The sequence below is a fragment of the Chaetodon trifascialis genome, chromosome 13, assembly GCF_039877785.1.
Source record: "Chaetodon trifascialis isolate fChaTrf1 chromosome 13, fChaTrf1.hap1, whole genome shotgun sequence".
Classification (NCBI taxonomy): domain Eukaryota; kingdom Metazoa; phylum Chordata; class Actinopteri; order Chaetodontiformes; family Chaetodontidae; genus Chaetodon; species Chaetodon trifascialis.
The window spans coordinates 6,385,001-6,404,653 of record NC_092068.1 but is presented as its reverse complement, the minus strand read 5'-3'; the positions used below and the strand labels follow the sequence as shown (position 1 = coordinate 6,404,653).

The following is a 19,653-nucleotide window of genomic DNA, read 5'->3' as shown; positions in this document are numbered from 1 at the left end:
ACAACAGCAGTCCTTGCTGGTGCAGAGGATGGATGGCGAGGTCGGTCAGTTGGTCCACCATTGTGGTCCACTCTGAAATACCTCAACATCTGCTCTGTGCTTTAAAACACTCCATTTTGTGCAGACACAGATAGCACACAGACAATGAATACTACTGACTTTGATGACTGGCCAGCAGTCTTTGTTCTAAGCTAAGCTAACCAGCTGCTAGCTGTAGCTGTGTCTTTAACAGATTCATTTGAGTGTTATCAATCTTAAATGTTGATGCTGTTGAACTACTGATACCTTTTTTTCTTTCTTTTTTGCAAATCTGAAGAAAAATCTGCCCACTTCATTCAGTAGCAGTAGCCAGTAGCTCCTCCTCTGCCCGTCCTCAGGTCTTGGTCATGTCCTTCCCTTCTGTCAGCTATGGCAGTGTTATGACACTGGAGAAGGAAAGACTATCAGCCTGTAAACAAGGTTAATTTTAGTCTGCGCTCAGGGTGACTGGCCACATTCTCCATCACCGGCTGATACTGTAAATTAAGTTGTGTTTGTGTGTGGAAAAAAAAGAGAGCTAGATGTGTGTGGGCAAAAACAAAACCTATAATTTCCTTCATAGTTTGGTGATTAATTGAAAATATTTTGTTTTGATTTTATCAGTCATCTGCTCGCCCAGGAGCTGTTTAGGTCACGATCATTCACCTTTGTAATATGGGAGAGAGACAAAGAGATGGAGAAAGATGGAGGTGTTACATAATGTATGCATGAAAATAGCAACAAACCATCCAACAGAAATAAGTCAGGGGTCATCATTCCTAAGTAGAGAATTTGTCCATGACATAATGTGTCTGCAGGACAAAATAATGATAATAAACACAATAATTACTTAATTTTTCATAACAAAATTGCAGCTGTAAAATAAATTGAACTCAGCAGTTATAAAAACAACCCATGAGCTGTGATAATGGGAAACCTTATTACTTCCTCCATTAATGAAACATGTGATGTTACGTAATGCAAGGCTAAAAGACTATGATAACAATGCGGCTACCCATGGTCCAAGACTTTAATAACTTTCTGTGGCGCTAATGTTGCAGCCTTGTGTGTGTGTGTTCTGCAGATGTGGTCGCTCAGCAGTGTATCGGACCAGAGAGATGGCGGCTCGCGCCCTCGTCCCCTTCGTGCTGGTCACCCAGGTCCCATCCACCGTCCACGCTTTACTGCAGGAGCTTCCTCCAGAGCCTGGACCCAAGCTCCAACACAACCACATCCACGGGACTCTGCTGCAGGTCTGCACCCACACACACATCAACATAAACCAATACACTTCTGTATGTACATGTCAAGTTTTTATTCAGTGATGGGAGCTTCAGGTGGAATCAAACCCTGATTGTCAGTGTAAGCCTCTACAGTATGTTGTGCTTTGATGCAAAATGACACACGTACACCTAAACTGGGTCTCATGACAGATAATATTTACTTTAGTCTTAGATTGGACATAATTGTGATTGCTACTGGTCTTGAGAACAGGTGGTTGTATATCACTGGGACATTGTTCTGATCATGGTGCCTTATTTTTTGGCATTACTGCTTTATATGTGATAGTGACAACTGTGATGGTGACACATAGGGGGGCAGCCGCGGGTCGGGCCCAAACTGCTCCGGGTGCCGTGCCATCAGTGTTTGAGTGTGTGTGAATGCAGGCTTGATATGATATGAAGCCCTTTGAGTGGTTGGTAGGCTGGAAAAACAAGATAAATGCAGTCTATTTCACATTTAACATATTTTTCAGAGTACAAGCTGAAACTCGATCAATATCAGCTTTGGGTCTTTCATGCATGATGTGCAGCAGTAATTGGGCTTTAAGGGGCCAGAGGCAGACCTCTGAATGTCAAAAACTACAGGTTCCTCCAGCATGTTACAGAAGCTGTCCAGAGAATCGACAGAGTTCAGTCATGTTAGCGTTTCCATTTGGGCCTTGTAGAGCGTGCTTCCACTGTGACACGCTGTTTGTCCCCATCGTCCCACGCGTGTTGGATCATTGTCAGACTGTGTTTGGGTTCTCTGCTCCTGACGTTGCCGGGTTGGGACCCTTCTGCTGAACACCTTCATCTAGGAGCTCAAATTTTTCACAATTTTCTGACATTTTGACCAAACAATGACTTGATTGCATACATAATTATAATAATGGATAATAACAAATTAAAATGATTAGAAGTATTAAAGATAATTGTTTGTTGCTGAGTGGTTTTAATCAGCTCTCTATTAATTTGACAGCTGTATCTTATGAAACTGTGTCACATGGGAAGGGGTTTCTCATGTTTCATCCACTCGAACTGTTTCAGTGACGGTGGCCAAAATATTCACCACCATTTCTGTCAGTGCAGTTGTGGTTGTTCTGACAGAACTGAGGATCTCATGACAACTTCACAACATTTGAAATCATTTGGAATATGCTCACTCTTTGTCCACTTTATGAGGTAAACCTGCACAATCTAATGCAATCAAATGCCTTCAAGTGTTCCACTATAGTGTCTAATGTTATGAATAACTTTATAGATACTGTATATACGGTTAGCGAAGCACAGTATAATTAATTAAATCAATGTATTGAACTTGTTTTCTGTTTGTTTTTAGATACAGTCACATGTAGTGAATGAATGCATCTACACACACTGCACTGTGATGCTCATCAGTTTCTTTTATATAATGATAAAGTTGTATATCTTAATGCTAATTGTTCAGAGCTGATAAAAGTATTCTTGGAATTTATTTGCATTTACAGCCTTTCCTCGGATTAAATATCACCAGTTCATACATGAGCTGATAAACCTTTGATTCGAGTTCATGAAGATCTTCCCAACTGGACTTGGCAGGTTTTCACTCAACAAAGACAAAATTTAAAACGCTATAACCAAAGCAGTTATCAAAACATGTGTATGTGCACACCCACACAGAGGTAGATTGAGATATGGGGCATCAAGCCTCAGAACACACACACACACACACACACACACACACACACACACACACACACACACACACACACACACACACACACACACACACACACACACACACACACACACACATCTCTGTGTCAGTCCCACACACCCAGTTTCTACACAGAGCCTGTCCAGACAAGGCGGTTATCGCAGGGTAAATACCAGTGTTTAGTTCTGTCATCACACTCTGACAAACACAACCAAACAGTCTGCCGGTAATATCAACACACAGAGGAGAAGGGGAGAGGGAGTTTCCCCGGCCTTTTATTGAATGCCACTGATGGGGTCGCTGGGGGAGCTGGGGGCGTGGAGCGGTAAGGATGGGGCTGAGGGGTCAACACAAAGAATGAAAACTGCACCGGTTTCGTCAGGATTTCTGCCTTCTTCTTGATGGAGCACTTATGGTTTGGTAGTGGTCTGGACTGCAGGGAGGTCCGCTGTGGGATGAAGGCAAAGGATGGTGAGGAGGAGGAGGAGGAGGGGAGGTGGGCCTCTTAAGGGCTTAGAGGAGATTTCAGGAGGAGAGTGGATTTTAGTTTGCTTTCCTGTCATGGCCGCCATGTGTGCCGCTTCCCCAGATGTCTCCTGATCTGGCTCTGCGTTTGTCTCTTCAGCTCCATCTCCATCTATTTCCCCTCTGTGTGTGTCTGCTTCCTGTCTCTTCTCTCTTGGCATCTTTCCTATCTTGTCTTTCTTCTTCTCTTCCTATCTCTCTGGCCTTCTGTTCCCTCACTCTGTTTGCCTGTCTTCCTGTCCCATACAGAAGGGTGAGATCACATTGTGAGCTGCTTGTGTAATTTAGCCTGACGTAGTGAATGTTGTAACATGAGGTAACTTCTTAGTCCTTTCATGTGTTCTTTGTGCCTCATCTTCATCATTCTGTTTACCATATGACCAGCTATCTGCTTTCTTGTCACTTTGTTATACAGCAGCTTTGTATACATCTGTAGTAGTTCAAGTAAACTTACAGAGCCTGGTTTACATTCACATGTACTGTACGGTACTAGACTGGGACTGGGACCAGACACAGACCTGCTATAGGATCATGGTCAGTATTTAATCAAAGTATACTTGTGTTAAATTCATACAAAGATCTACAAAAGACTAGCAAAATACACTTATATGAATTAGTGCTGCAACTAACAATTCTTTTTAGCGATCCTGTTTTCTCAATTCATCATTTTGCCTTTGCAGTGTCAAAAGATTTGCCAGATTGCTCACTTTGGCCGACTGAACAGTCCCAAACCAGTTAAATTCAGTGTGTTACGAGACAAAGGAAAGCAGCAGCTCGTCACTTTTGAGATGCTTGACGTGGGCCCTGCTCGTACACCATCGACACACAGAGTTGTAAGCATTTCATTCAGCGGCCTGCGCTCTGCTCTCATTCCAAGCCGCACCCCCCTTGGTTACTGTTGCTATGCCAGATATCTTTTGGTCAACCGTGCGGTGATGTCTACGCCTCTCTGCCACATACCTATCTTTTAACCGCTGTAATGCAGCGTAGCATACACGTGCTGACACTTGGTAGCTGCAGCATTAGAGCAGAAGGATGACAGAAAATGTCTGCTTCGCTGTGATTGGTCAATTGATGACTTTTTTTCTACCCATTCAGAAGAGAGAGTAAAGGTGCGCACCACATCACACTCACACACAAAAATGTCAGTGTGAGATATCACACAGCTGACGCCTGCAGCCCTTCCCGGGCCTTTCAAAGCGCTCCAGCCCATCATCCCTCTCACACTGTTCAGCGTCACTGGACCTGAATGCATCTCCTCTGCTGGACAAAGCTCACCTGATCACACATATACATCTTCTGCAAGTCCTTGTATTAATAATTGTTCAGTTGTTTAATTTTTGATTTTACCGCATATAAAGTCCATTTGCTCCTATTCTTAATGTAGCCTGTTACTCCGTCCTGCACAATTCCCCACCAGTATGGTAAGAAATTTAATTTTGATGTTTTTTTAAACACTATAAAACTGTGAGGAGTAAAGTATTTTTGACAGAATAAACCTGAATGTCCCTCTTTTTTTCTCACAATAATGGAGTATAATGGAAAACCGCACACATTGTCTCCTGTTTGAGTGCCTCTGTTAGACTTCAGTAACTCTCTTCCAAACATATCTTCTGTTCTGTGTTAACCAATAATTAGACTGTCCATGTCATGTATACAATTCATATCAGAGGCTCCAAACTTTTCAGTTTCTCAAGTTTTTCATTGGCTTTTTAGTGCCAAATGAAAAAAGTGAGAATAAAAAAGCCACTCATGATTCCAGGAAATTTCCGACTCACAGAGTAGAATACATGATTACCTCTGTGACACAGCTGTTTCTTTTTTCTTCTCAGTGTGGAGTTTCATCATGACATTTGGTCCTGATAGTATTGTGCATATCTGTAGGGACCATCTGTAGCCGGGCTATAGATAGCAAGGCTATAGATAGCTAGCGTGTAGGTAGGTGTGGGCATGATGGAGATGATGGAGGCAGATGTGTAAGGAGTCTCAGGCTGGGGGAAGCAGGGTAGGTCTGTCATAACAGGAGCTGTAGAGCTGCATGCAGGTGAAGTGGTCTAAACATAGCAAAACAGAGATAGAGGCTGCAGCGTACGTGTGGAGGGGAGCATCCCACACAGAGGCTCTGATAGAGGAGATAGTGGCCATGCCATCATGGAGTGTGTGTAAAATACCCTACACTCATGTGTAAGCTGAGGAGGAAAGATGTTTAGACTTCAGAAAAATGAACAGACGGAGAGCGGGAGCGAGTGTGTATTGCGCTGTGCGTGCCTGAAGGTATGTGCGTGTCTATACGTGGACGCCACACACTAGCGGTGTGTTTATGCTGAGATAATGAGGACATTGTGTTTAGCCTTGGGAGATGCCTAATGTATGTTAATATGCTTCATTGTGTGTGTATGCGTGTGTGTGTGTGCGTGTAACAGGTAGCAGATGTTTCTGCTCGAGAGAGAAATGACTTCCTCTGTTATTGTCAAAGAACAACTGTTAGTGGGCCAAGTGTGGAGCTGGGAACCATCACAGCTACTGAGGCAGGCTGCACCACCCTACTGCCTCTCTCACACACGCAGTGAAGAGGTCTGATAACCACACACAAGAAAATACTTCCCTCCAACCCCACCTCCAGCACCAGTCCGTGCTTCCCAACACTGCAGTGTTTAACCCTCCTGTGTGTTATTGCCAATTTCATAATGGTGTTACAGGCTGTGAGCAGTTGACTGATGCTTTTGGAAATAATTCATATTCTAGTAGTTGACCCTTTGACCCCTTTGATGTCAGAAATGTTAGTAATGTTTGGGTTTATTTTTTGCTTATGTGGTTATGTTAAGCCCTTAGTTTGTGTAAGTTTTACCAAAAAAAACCTCACAGATGATGATGATATGATTATCATATCATCATATTTGGCATCTTAAAGAATTCTGATAACCTGCATTTTCATTTTTAAACATTTTCTGGAAGTAAACCTAAATTCTATATGTATATTATGTAATCCATCATGAATCTTGAAAGCAGATATTCACATCAAATTCAACAGTTTCTTCATTTTTAAGTAGTCCTGGTTATTCTGGTAAACAAATGAGAGGCTGATAAATTTAAGCAGTAAAAAAAAAATAAAGCATTTTGTTCTGCTAGCAAATGAAAATCATCGGTCAGTTAAGATAATAGTCAGACATACATCGTGCCATATGCTATGACGTATGTTTGCATGACTGATCGGCCTCCCAGTCTGTGACACTCAGCTATGATGGTTTCCTCTCGCCCCTCTTACCTCATGGGTTCAGCCCAGTGCCCAAATTCACATTGTTTGGCTCCAGTGCAGGCGTGGTCCCACCAGAGCGTGGCACAGTGCACTTCCTCATGAAAAAGGTGGGTCTAGAAGCTTGGTGATATAGTGATTGCTTGCACGACCAGTAGGTGAACTACTGTGCATGGGTGATTCTTGGGAAAGTATTTAATGACAACAAGACAATTACTGTAGGTTCTCCTTTAAGCTCCATCAAAACAATGCTAACATATTAAAGTAATGGATAAGACCAAACTAATGAGTATCAGATCTTGAATGAAATGCCAAGGTCAGCCTGATTTACTGGTTTAGCTTGAGGCGGTCCTGTCCTGTGTATGGCCTGATTAAGGCCCGTCTTCAGCGAATCATCTTAAAATACACTGAAATCACTTCAGTCACTCCAACATGCCCCAAACCTTTGTTGATACAACCAGAACCAAGCTTAACAAGCCCATTGGACAGACCGGCACTAACCCAACCCGACACCGGACTCCGCTCTCGACACGCGCCAGCAACAGCCCTGGCCCACAGTGCCTGGTACAGGCCAGAAGTATTAAAGCTGCGGCCTGCGGTGGTTTGAGGAGGGCCAACTCGACGGATGTAATCCTTTGTGTATTTCCACAACAAAGGCTAAATGAGACTGAGGAGGAGGCTTGAGAATTAAGAGTATCACAGTCTCCTTTCCTTTGGCAGCAGTGATGCGGGTGTTGTTTTCCCAAATGCATTCTTCCCTGCTCTCTTCCAATAATTATCTTTTGGTCTGCTGTTACGACGGCTGCCTTCGGCCAGTGGTCTGCCTGGGCTTTCTGAGAAAACCGTCAGGGTTGAGCCAGTGAAAACCCAGCCAGCCTGTTTCTAATATGACATGAGATGCATCTCATATGTTTGATACTGGTGTCGGACATTAGCCTTGAAGTTGTAACATTGGAAGCTAGCGGAGCTGCATCAGGAAGTCTGCTGTGCACTGTGCTTACAGACATGCATCAACAGTACTTTAGGGTGGGCCACTCTATGTGAGGTCCATGGCATATGAACATCACTGAGGTCCCTTTCCGGATTGATATTGCATATAGATTCAGCTGAAAGTGCGGTTAGCGGACCTTGAGTTAAAATAGTTTTATTGAATAAGTATTTCTGATGTCAAGAATTCATTTCTCATGCTCACATTTAGTAGATTTTCCTGCAGAATCAGCTGGCCTGCAGTCTGTTGAAGTCGCCCACGTTTGGGACCTTCTTCTCTGCTCTTAGTGTCAAAAATGGAATAATGATATATTAATTTGTTTGTGAGAGAAATTCTGTATTGTTCAAATCTTCCAAGTGTGATTATTTAACAGATAATTCAGCAGAATTTAATTTAGCCATTAATCCAGTCATACACTCCATACTGAAATATTTTTCCCAGGTATTTCTTTGTGTCCAGAAGGGAAGCTCCTCTCAGAGTAGGTGATCTCGTTCCAGTGTGGACCGTAGAGCTGAGTCTACATGTGGTGTAAGGAGAACTGTGTAAACAGATCATTTCGTCTTTTGTTGAATGCATGAAAAAAGAAGTGCCAAGGCTCTGTCAGGGTGTAAAGTCAGTTCACAGTTAGAGATGAAGAAACTTAAAGTGAACTGAGCCCTGGGTTTTGGTGGTGACACCAGCAGGAGTGATGACAAGGTGCTACTGAATGGCACCCTTCCACACACACAGCTCATGCTTCCAGTACGAAAATACTGTCTGACTACGCGTCTCTGGACATAATGAAAATAACGAGCAGCTCTCTTGAGGCTAGTTGATATACACTCCTGCAACTCTGGACAAAAATGTCGTAACCCAGCTCTTGCATGCATACACAGACATACACACACCGCTAAATTACTTGGTTGTCACACCCATGCGCATATGCATTTGTGAGGGAGTACGGCCTGGTGTCTAGAGTGCATATGTAAGCTTTGTTTGTGCAAGAGTGCGAGCTATATAGAGCAAGAGAGTGTGTTTATTTCTTTTTATATTTAGCCCGTCTTTATTGGGATCTCTTTTTGCCTAATTGGGCGCGTCCACACTTTGCCTAACCTCTATCTGGTTTTATGTGAATGCCGATTTATATGTTCCTTTGTGCATGTGTTTTACTGGACTGAGCCATGAATTGGTGTGCAATTATTTGCACTTGCACTTGCTGTGTGTGTGTTTGTATGTGTACGTGTGTGCGTGCGTGCTCGCTGCAGCGTGTGGTCAGTCTGTGGTTGCGGCAGTGGGAGGGACAGCAGGGCAGGCTGATAACAGAGTCTGAAGGGACCTCACATCCACCACCACTATTTTTACCAGGCCCAAAAGAGGAGTACGGCTTTTTGCAACACACTCAGAGAAAGACACACATACACACACACACAAGCAGTCTCACCAGAAAACAAGGCGCACAAATAGGTTTTGATATTTTTCATATTTAGCTCTGCCGCACCAAGTTTTTTTTTTGTTTGTTTTTTTTTTGCTGCTTGAAGTTGCAACACGAAGCTCCAGAGGGGGATTCAGTCTGCCGCTAAGGTCACAAAGTAGAAAGAATATTAGGGAATGAAAGCTGCACGGATCAATGTCTTTCCATTAATAATGGATGAAATTAGCATTCAAGCCAAATATTAGATCGTAATGCTGCTTTAAAATGAAGATTAATGACAAATAGATTGGAGAGTATGAGTCTCCATAAAGTTGCGTAAGAAATGAAGAAATTTTCTCAAGAATTGTAATTTTAAAGAAACCCACATCAAATTATCTCATCAATGAGTACGAAAGGTCAGGGCCTAACTGTGTTTTAATAAACATGGTGTAAAAAAACTGGCTTTGCAAATGCTCACGAAGAAGGAAATGCATTCACCATGTCGGTCAGGCCTCAAGGATACACACACTGCGTTTTGGTGAGAAACACTAAATATAAACAGAAACTTTGTTTACCAGGAAAATCCACAGGGCCCCTTTAAACGTCTTAAACCTTCATAAATTTAGTTCACTTGCAGACATTGTCAGTGTGTAGTTGTTGGAGTTGAAAGATGGATGGGAGAAATCCTGAAATTTGCTGAACAAAAAAATGAGCCTGCACCAGGTCTCTGTGCTGCTGTCCTGTCATCTCCCATTCAGCTGAACTTGATCCAATCCCAGCATCTCCTCCCACATGGGGTGTAGTTCTGTACTCTGTCTTTGAGAGGAGGAACGGGGATGCAGAGTTTTCTATAAATATTCCGGTTTTCTCCATGCCGGGCTGGATTGAGCCGGTTGAGCTTCCCATGCAGGGACTTCCCAACCCAGTGGATGAGGTGTAGCTGCCGAGTGGAGGGAGAGGGAATGAAGACATGGGGCTGCGCTACCGACACTGGAACCAGTGCTGGCACTGGTGCTGCTACAAAACCAACCTTTTAATGAGCTGCCCTGTGCTTCTGAATGAGTCAACCAATGCCATAACTGGATGTAATAGTGCTGAACACAAAGCAATCAACACAAAGCCTGCCAACAACCACTGAGAATCTCCTTTGGTTTGCAGGTTTCAACAGTGAGTAAGCAAAAAAAACAGCCAAGTTGGACGATTCTGAGGAGAAGCCAGAAAGTTCCACGTCACCTCAGACATGACTGTAGTAGAGTGTAGTGCCAGGTCAGATGATTTGCTGAGTGCTGAGCCAGAATATACAGCCTTTATGTTAATATACCGTCCAAAGCTACATTTGATGCAGACATTTCTTGTATCTAGTCAATTTTCCCCAAAATAAAACCTCCTCGTGCCGTCTCAGTTGGGTTTAAATTGTGACATTTCTCTGCCCTCGAAATGTTGTTCTTGGTTGCGCTGTTGCAAGTTCTTGAGGCCAGAACATAGCTCAATTTGCTGATTTAAGGCTTACCAAACTTATCGCAAGTCTAACAAATTTGCCCTGCAGACTGCACCAAAACAGAGACGATGGGACCGGTCCAACATAGGTAATCAAGGATATTGTGGTCTGTATTGAACCAACAGGGTGATACAACACTACTAGAATAATTTGCTTCTCCCTTGTCAAACTTAAGATGTGTCAAGAGATCATTGTGTCAGTTGGACAAATGTGTACATTTGCAGGATGAAGCTCTACACTGGTGAGCTGTAACCTGGGAATCTGCCAAAACCGGTTGGCGCCAACAGTGAAACTACAGACACATTCTTGGATTTGTCAGTCACATGACATTTAGGGAAGTCAATAAGAAGCTCAGCCAATATTTGCAGTGTGACTGATGATTTAGAACGTTTTTGACAGTGGGATCACTTGGATATGTTCAATACTCGGTTCGGGAATCGGTTCCAGCACTGGCTTCTTTGTAGGTGGAAAAGTCCTTAGAGAGTGACAGCCAGAGGAAGAAGGACCCAGGGGTGTGGAAGCTGTTTGTATGAGCCAGTGGGTGTTGCCTGGGCGTGGAGACTGCAGGAGAAGAGAAGGGGCAGGCCGGGACTCAGTGGCCAGGCTTGGTGCTACGTGGTCGGCCTGGTTTTTCCCCACGTTTCCTTCCCTGCGCAGCGTAATGAATGGCTTCCTACTGGTCTGTGGCCGTGGCCCCGGCTTAAAGAGTATACTTACCAAGGCCCAGAATACACACCCCAGCCGGCCAGCCAGCCAGCCAGCCAGCCAGCCAGCCAGTCAGCCAGCCAGCCAGCCTGTGTCCTGGCCTCTGAACACTCCCAACCACCAGTCCACCTGCTACAAACTGGCTCAGTCACACACTGTCACATCAGCCACAAAGAAAAGAATGATTTCATCTTCAATGGGAAACATACGTTTTGAGAATTCTTCAATGTTTTCTCTCACCATTACATTCGCTACATTCACTGCAGCTGTTTACGTATTGTTTGAAGTCATATTTACGCCACAGGGCGAAAGGTCTAGTGACAGGAAGGATGGTTACCTATGGCAGCTAGCGTGTTTCATGTGTGGTTAAAGGGTACTTCCCAGTGCCCAGCAGTTGTTTAGATTACTGCGCAGTATTAACATGCCTCTGGCTGTTTGACTCAACATTGTGTCTTCAAACGTGATTTTGTGTGTGTGTGTGTGTGTGTGTGTGTGTGTGTGCGTGTGTGTGTGTGTGTGTGTGTGTGTGTGTGTGTGTGTGTGTGTGTGTGTGTGTGTGTGTGTGTGTGTGTGTGTGTGTGTGTGTGTGTGTGTGTGTGTGTGTGTGTGTGTTGATTTTGGAGAGACTGTCTCGAGAGCCACCCAGTCTGAAATGTGCGATTGTTTGAGACTGCCTGAGTCTCAAACAAGACCCAGCCAGAACAAAAACATGTACTCATGGACGGGGTAAAGACTCAATTTCAGTGTGATTTCCAACTTTTGCATTACTGCATTTATTCCCTACACAGGATTTTGATGAATAAACTAAACATAGAAAGTATAAGTCCACATGCAGTGACTGTACAGTTACAAAATTCAGAGTTTCCTCTGGAAAGAAGTTTGAGTCTGATCACAGTCATTGATGTCCAGTCTACAAAGTCCTATTTATCAATATCATTTTTTTTCTCTCTCTCTCAGATTAACACCAGACCGTGACTGACTGCGATGTTTGTCTAGACTTTTTCCAACTTGTAAAAAAAGACACAAGAGTAGTTAACCTAATATTGTATTTCCTAAAAAATATGCAAATGTATATAAATGATGTTACTTTAAAATGCAGTTGTGAAGTACTGGCAGTGTGGTCAAATATCTTTTTTCTGCACCCTGTCATCGTGTCCCGCTGATCCTATCCCAGAGTATATTGTGCATGATGATTGACCCTGAGGGGCAGGCAGTCACAGGGAGAAATATAATATAGACAGCAAACATATTGATACCTGCTGGCCTTTAGAGATTCTGCACATCTTTAGGCTGTGGACATTCAGGGGGAATCCACACTGATGGAGGGAGAGCACGCTCACATATAAATAAATGATTGATCGTTGATCGGCATATATGAATTCAAGTATATGTGTATGTATGTGTATTTGTGTTTATGCAGGTGCTGTTTCTGCTACGCTCCTACCAGACTGACTCACACAGACCCCTGCCAGCAGGAAATGGCATCAACGCAGCCCTCCGTCAGCGCATGTGGCTCGCCTCTCGGTAATCCTAGACACACGCGCGCACACACACACACACGCAGAGATAAGCATCCCTCCCGCTCTTCCAACTGGCTCGCCTGAAGAATAGCTCCTTGTCTCACCGTCCATCCCCTCCTCGGCTGTGTCCGCTTCATGTCCTGCCCAGGCTTCCATTTCAAAGAGACCGCTTGCTGTCCCATCCGCAGCCCCCTCCTCCTCCTCCTCCTCCTCCTCCTTCTACCTCTGGCCCTCTCACCCAAGATCGAGGCCTCAAGATGGGGCACAGATTAGCCTGTGGGCCCCCTCCTGCCTGGCTGAGGTCAGGCCTGGGTCTCCAGTCTCTCCCCATGCTGCGGCCTATACAGGGTCGCTGGGTTAGCAACACTAGCCCTGCTAGCTTCGCTTGGTTACACTGATGAGCCTTTATTAAGATGACGAGGTGAATTCTTGCTCACCAGAGCGCGCCCACCGTCTGTCCGTTTGATCATGCAGCACCGCAGAGCCCGGCGCCCAGATCTAAGGACAACACAGGTCAGAGCATCTCTGTTTTTGGAAAAAGAAAACCTCCTCTCTCTTCCAGAACACCACTAATTTGAAGCGGCCACCATCCAAAAAGGATGGAATGCATTGTTCGTCTGCTCTGAGTCAGTGTTGGGTTTTGGCCTCACACCGTCTTTGCGTTGTGTCATTTTGGACTTTTTCTGGCTCCAAGAGGGTGTCAGCGCTGTAAAGATGACTGCAGACACTCATGTAGCTACAGTTACAGTTGACATTTGGCTTTGTGGTGGTACATGAGGCCCAGTACCAACCTATTAGAGCCTTTCCAGTGTATTGTTTGGATTGTGATCTAATGATTCATCTTCTTACAGCCTCTTTTATAATGTTACCTCACATTCATACACACATAAACACGGTCAACCCACTTCACAGGAGTCATCCCTGCCCAAATCTGTTCTCACTTAAGCCACACACACACACACACACACACACACACACACACACACACACACACACACACACACACACACACACACACACACACACACACACACACCCCTCTCTCTTCCCATGCTCTATCACGTGTATTGTGTATGTGTGTGTGAAGTGCGTAGAGGATTTTGTGTGGGGGCGTGTGTCTTATTAATATCTGAGTGATGAAAACGTGACATCAAGCTCACACACTGTCTCCCTTGTTTTCACACACACACTTGTGGGCTTTTACAGAGCTGTGGTTAGACCCTGGATTGAACACACACACACTTCCCACTGCCCCCACATGCTGACTCGTTTACACACAAGTCATAGGTAGATATAACACATTTATGATAGCCCTCACAAGTAACATAACAGTAATCACTCTATGATACACAATGACTCTTGTGAAACCAGTCTTCAGCTACGCAGTAAATCAATTATTGTGTGTCTGAAGAGGGAAGAAGTAATTACAACCGTTTCCTCCGTTCCAGCCTTTGCTTGTGTATGTGTGTAAACTGTATGAGAATTAATGAAATCTGTGATCGTACAGCTGCGGGCATCTCATGTGATGGTCCCACACTCTGAGGGTTTAGGCTTTAAGGACTAACCAAAAATGAAAACACACACAAACAAACATCACTGTCCTATTGTGCATCTTCTGTTGTACAGAAATACTGTTGGCCAGCTGTTGGTACAGAAATACAGTGACTTTTTGTGTTAGAGGCTGACATTTAAATGGCTCTCGTCCATTGTCCAAGCACATGCAATAACTTACAGGAATAAACCACCGGCCAAGCAGTTGATTGTTATTATTTTAGATGATTTTACTTTTGTATTTTTTTTTCATCTTTAATTAACAAGAGATGTTTCGTTATGATGACAAATCATTTTTTCCAACTGCCCTGGCCAGAGTAGCTGGCAGACCTGTAACCATCAATTATAGGTAATTAAAATAAGACAGATAAAATAAATGAATAAAAAAACAATCTCAGACCAGAAGAATAACTGGCGCCAATGTAAAGCACTTAGCGGCACATGCAGATTCTAAAATATTCCAAAACAACAGCAACCGGAATTAAAATCATTAACTAAGTGTCAGTCATTTAAAGTTTCTGCCTCCAGCTTCTCAAATGTGATGATTTTCTGCTTTTTTCTCTTTTCTGTTGTTGAAAATATACTATTTTGGACCATTGCTCACAGATTTTAAGACATAATCTTTGGCTTAGATCATTTTTTCACTATTTTCCAGCATTCTGTTGACTCAATGATTGACTAGTTCAATATAAATAATGAACAGGTCACTTAATTATGACCATAATGCAGGACGGTTTGGCTGCTTCCAGAATCAGACTTGTCTGCTGTTTTGCTGTGATGAGCCCGACCACCAGTCTGCACAATATGTGTCATGATAAAAAATATAATGAGTGATGTCTGAATTCCATCTAGCTGCTTCAGCCTCAGTGCTCTGGTATGCACTGTCATGGCTTACCGGGTCACTTGAACAGAACAGAGCCATCGTCATGTTATTAGTTATTAGTAACACCTGTGTCTGTCCCACTGTCACACGTTCAGGTTTGACTGCTGGCACACACACAGTATGCAGAATGTAGACTGGGGGCATGTCACATGCATGCACGGCTTTAAATGAACACTGAGAGGTGTTTCTGATATTACACTATGTCCGACCCATTTATATCAATGAGGGCAGAGTAAATAAGCTCACTGTTTGATACAGCTCAACAGCTGCACAAACTGCATCCTCCAGAGTGACTGTGCATGTGACTGAATGCCTCTCTGCAGCAGTCTCAGCATAAACATTAGGACCTTCATGAAGGGAGGATTTATTTATTAGTTCTAGCTACATGTACCCAGTTAACTGGCAACTGAGTGTGGACACATTGTTTTCAGCTCATTGTTTGCAATCATATTGTGATATTTTGTGAATTTTCACGTTTTATTTAATGGGTTTATTAGTATGTTCACCTCAACCCAACCCGATGTCTGAAATGACATCGTAGACACACAAAGCTTATGATATACACATAGCTGCACATAACACACCTTGTACTGAGGCTCACTGAGATTGCACACAAAACACTGGATCTTTAAAATTAAATATTGAATTTTATGTTAATGAAATATCATTGATGATAGTTGGTATCAAGAGATACAAACAGATGATCCAATGCATAAAACCTGTGGTTGAAAGCTCTGGGGAAAAAGCTAGTGAGTGTAACTTGAGTCAAAATGAATTTTATTTAAGGTCAAGAATAAACTTTCATACTCTTAAAGCACCCGATTTTACCGTCACAGTGATGAGCCTGAGGGACATGACATCAGGCATAGAGATCCCATTTTCAAATCACGAAGATCAAAAGCAAGAAGTGTCATTACAAATCTGTCCAATGTCCAATGACCCACATTCATCTATGATCTTACTCCAAACAGACTGCAGGCTGCAGTGCTATCTCTTTACCTCGAGGTGGTTGAGGAACATTTAAGCAGCGTTCACTATAAAAGGTTCTTAAGAACAAACTTAGTGTGTCTTTCTGAGGTCACACTGATTTTCTTCAGTTGTCTGTTCTGGATCAAAGATTATCCGAGGTTCATCAAAGAAACACCCTTTTTGGGTTTTTTTTTTCCTCTCTATTCAGGAAAAATAGCTGTGTGGTGACCAGAGGAGCCTTTCTGGATGTGTTGGTGTGCCTGTGTGGGCCCAAGATCAGTCTTCTTCATGGTGAGTAAATACTGTGGGGGTCGCTGCATTTGAGGTCCTGGAGCAGAACAGAAATACTACTCTTCTTCACTTTCTTATATATCAAGGAGAACCCCTGCACCCACATGGTCATGTCCATTTGGGTCACATGGTTACATGAGCTTCCCTAACTACGCTGTAGACAGATTAGACAGATGGTTTAAGATCAATATCCTGACCAGTCAAGATGAAACAGTACTTGATGTTTTGAACACATACTAAAAATCACACATCTATCATTGTAAAATCCTGTGATTGGTCTGTTTTGCGTTCCCTGTCACACAGACAAAACCAGAGTTCACCTGGAGGCAGAATGAGACCTTTTCACTTGTTTAGTCTGCACCAGATTTCAGCTGACATTTCTCACACGAGCCCAAACAAACCGAACCAACAGGCCGACACAGCAGAGGTCATGTGATCTGCACCAAACAAGCGTGGAAGAGCCCCAAGAGATGCAATGTTTCCAGTCTGTTTTGTTCGTGCCATCACAATGAACGGGACCACAAAGACATCTCCTGTAACATCACCACAATGTTAACTAAATGTTACATTACTCAGCTGCCCTTAAAATGGTCCTTTGAGTACGAAATACTCACAAAACTGCATCTTTATGGAGGACACTTACAGTTCAAGCTGCACTGCATTTTTAAAATATATCTTCAAAGATCTTTATGTAATTAAATTAAGTACAGTTAAGTAGAAAATTCACCGGATAAGAACTGATATTTATGCTACTATTCAATAGTAGTTACACTAATATAAATACTACATATAATGAGAACTTCATAGTGACTTTATTTTATTACATTAGAAGACTTTGCCGTATATTGAAGTATCATATCGAGTGGTAAACACCAGAATGTTGTTGATCTTAAACGCGGTTTTGCAAAAGTTTGTTTTCACCCTTGTTTTCCTCTTGATCGTGATTTAGATGCTCTTTTGCTGATGCCAGGCAGTTGCTGGGGAGTTTATCTGCTCAGTAAACAGCAACTGCGTGCCCTCCATTTGCTGTGAATTTCTACTTCTGAACAGGCAACCCTGCAGCGTTTGCTGGCGAGGCTGTCCGCTGCACTCTCCATTTAGACTGATTGTTGACAGAAGTCAGCTTCATGTCTCGGGCAGTTCAGAGAAGCCCCCTGAGGTGTGTGTGTGTGTGTGTGTGTGTGTGTGTGTCTGTGTATGTGGTGCGGTTGTGTGCACATGTGCGCAGGCCGGTGGGGGTCTCCGCAGTGGAGGAATGTGAAACTGAAGGCGAGCGATCTCTGACAGATGGTGGGATTGTGCCTATGACCCAGTTTGTGTTGGAGTGCTGTGCAGAGAGGAAAAAAAAGGGAGAGGCGGGGGAGGCACTTATGTTTTCGGTCGGCCATGTGCTGAACACATGTTCGTCTTGACAGTGGAAATACCGAGGATTTCTCAAAACAAGCCTGTAGATCGAGGACCCGGCCTGGCCCGACTTGGCTCTCCTCCTTACATAACTAAATAAGCTCCCTCTAGCTTACACACCTCTAATGCCTCTCTATTATTATCATAAGTCTGTCTTTGGCTTCTTTTCTCAGCCTCTCTGTGGTGGTGTGTGAGGCCTCCGCTGGTCTGTCTTTCTACTTCCTATTTCCAATCCCTCACCTTTTTTCCTCTTGTGTAATTGCACTTTTCAGACAAATCAGATGTTGAGTTAAAGAGCCACAGGTTGGGCGAGTTCACATGAAAGCAGCAGGCTCTTAAGAGGGCCTGGCACCAGGGGTAGAGGGGCGAACAATTGGCTTTTTCAATATTGCTTCTCTTTTTTCCCCTTTAACTGGCACCCTGTATTAAGTTGGAACTTTGCATTTACCAGCCAGTTCCTCTCGGCTCTGAACACAGGTCTTTGTGCATGTGTGCGTTAGTGTGCGTTCGCACACATTTCTCTGCCCTGGCCCTTTGATCCGTGCAGACTCATAAAAAAGCCCCCACTGTCCATTGCTTCATCTCAACCTCCGCCAGCCCTCTGTTTCTTTGCTTTCCAGCCATGCCAGTAAAAGGAGCTGAAACGTTTGGTGAGAGGAAGGTGGAGGAAACGAGGAAAAAGGAGACACAAATAAGTCGTGTTTCCATCAACGTATTTTTATGCGCTTTTTGTAGAACAAGGACCGATTTAGTCTTTTTTTCTCGTATTAGGAAGACATTTCTTCATGGCCTTTACAGCCGGCCATTAACGCTCTCAGTGTGCATACATGTATGGCATGTGAGTGTTGTATTAAGATAACCTTGGAAATATCCAAACCTATCCTTTAAATTCAATCTGTCTCATAAAAAAGCATGTTACCATAATTAGACTTCTAGCAACTTTAGCACAAGAGATTGATGTTCATCTCTGACATCTTGGTAAGCCATGTAGTTCCATATTTGGACACTCGTACCCATTTAACTTTTTGGGCTTTTTTGAGGCGGAATTATGCACCAACCACTGCAAGAGAAGAAGTTTGTGTTCCTCCTCCTTCCATGAAATACTACAGTCCGCACATTACACCCTTTAGAACCATGGTTCCCAACTTGGGGTTTGGGACCCCAAAAAGGGTTGCGGGACGAGAAGAGGAAAAAATAACCATTTCTGCCTAAAACTGATGAAGTCTTTTCAGACTTTTCTCAGTTAATGCTGAAGGATTTGACATTATCAGATCCGCATGCAGACTGTGATGACGGGTCACAAAAAAGGCTTTGCTCAGTTTTAGAGCGTCACAAGCCAAAACAGTTCATATTTTTGGCTCAGTAGAGAGCAGAGCTTCACTCTGGAGCCTTCCTTTGCTCTCCATTGTCCCTCCTGTTGATGCACTGCTTTTGTCATATAGTTTTTGGCCGACGTTCTGCAATATTATTTAACAGTAATGTGGCCTGTAAAGTAGTAAAACTTCTTCATGAATTTAGGAATCTAACAGCTACTGTGGGTGACAGACAAGGTCGTCATTTTCTGGCTTGCTTTTATTTATAACACTTAGGCACTTTTAGGACAACGAGCAGCTCATAAACACACCCGTATGTATATCTAGGGACGGAGCTTTTAGGGTAAATTAGAGGGAGGGACCTCAGCAAATTGTAAAGCTCCATCA

General features: G+C 43.5%; 1 protein-coding gene across 1 annotated transcript in view; it reads left to right on the top strand.

The window, feature by feature from the left end:
- The window catches only part of thada (THADA armadillo repeat containing), an 86,094-nt gene that overhangs the window by 42,326 nt on the left and 24,115 nt on the right, over window positions 1-19,653 (top strand). The window contains exons 29-31 of the mRNA XM_070977281.1: window positions 1,103-1,271; window positions 12,756-12,859; window positions 16,467-16,549. Coding sequence (XP_070833382.1) covers window positions 1,103-1,271; window positions 12,756-12,859; window positions 16,467-16,549 — 356 coding nt within the window. The remainder of the gene's footprint in view (window positions 1-1,102; window positions 1,272-12,755; window positions 12,860-16,466; window positions 16,550-19,653) is intronic.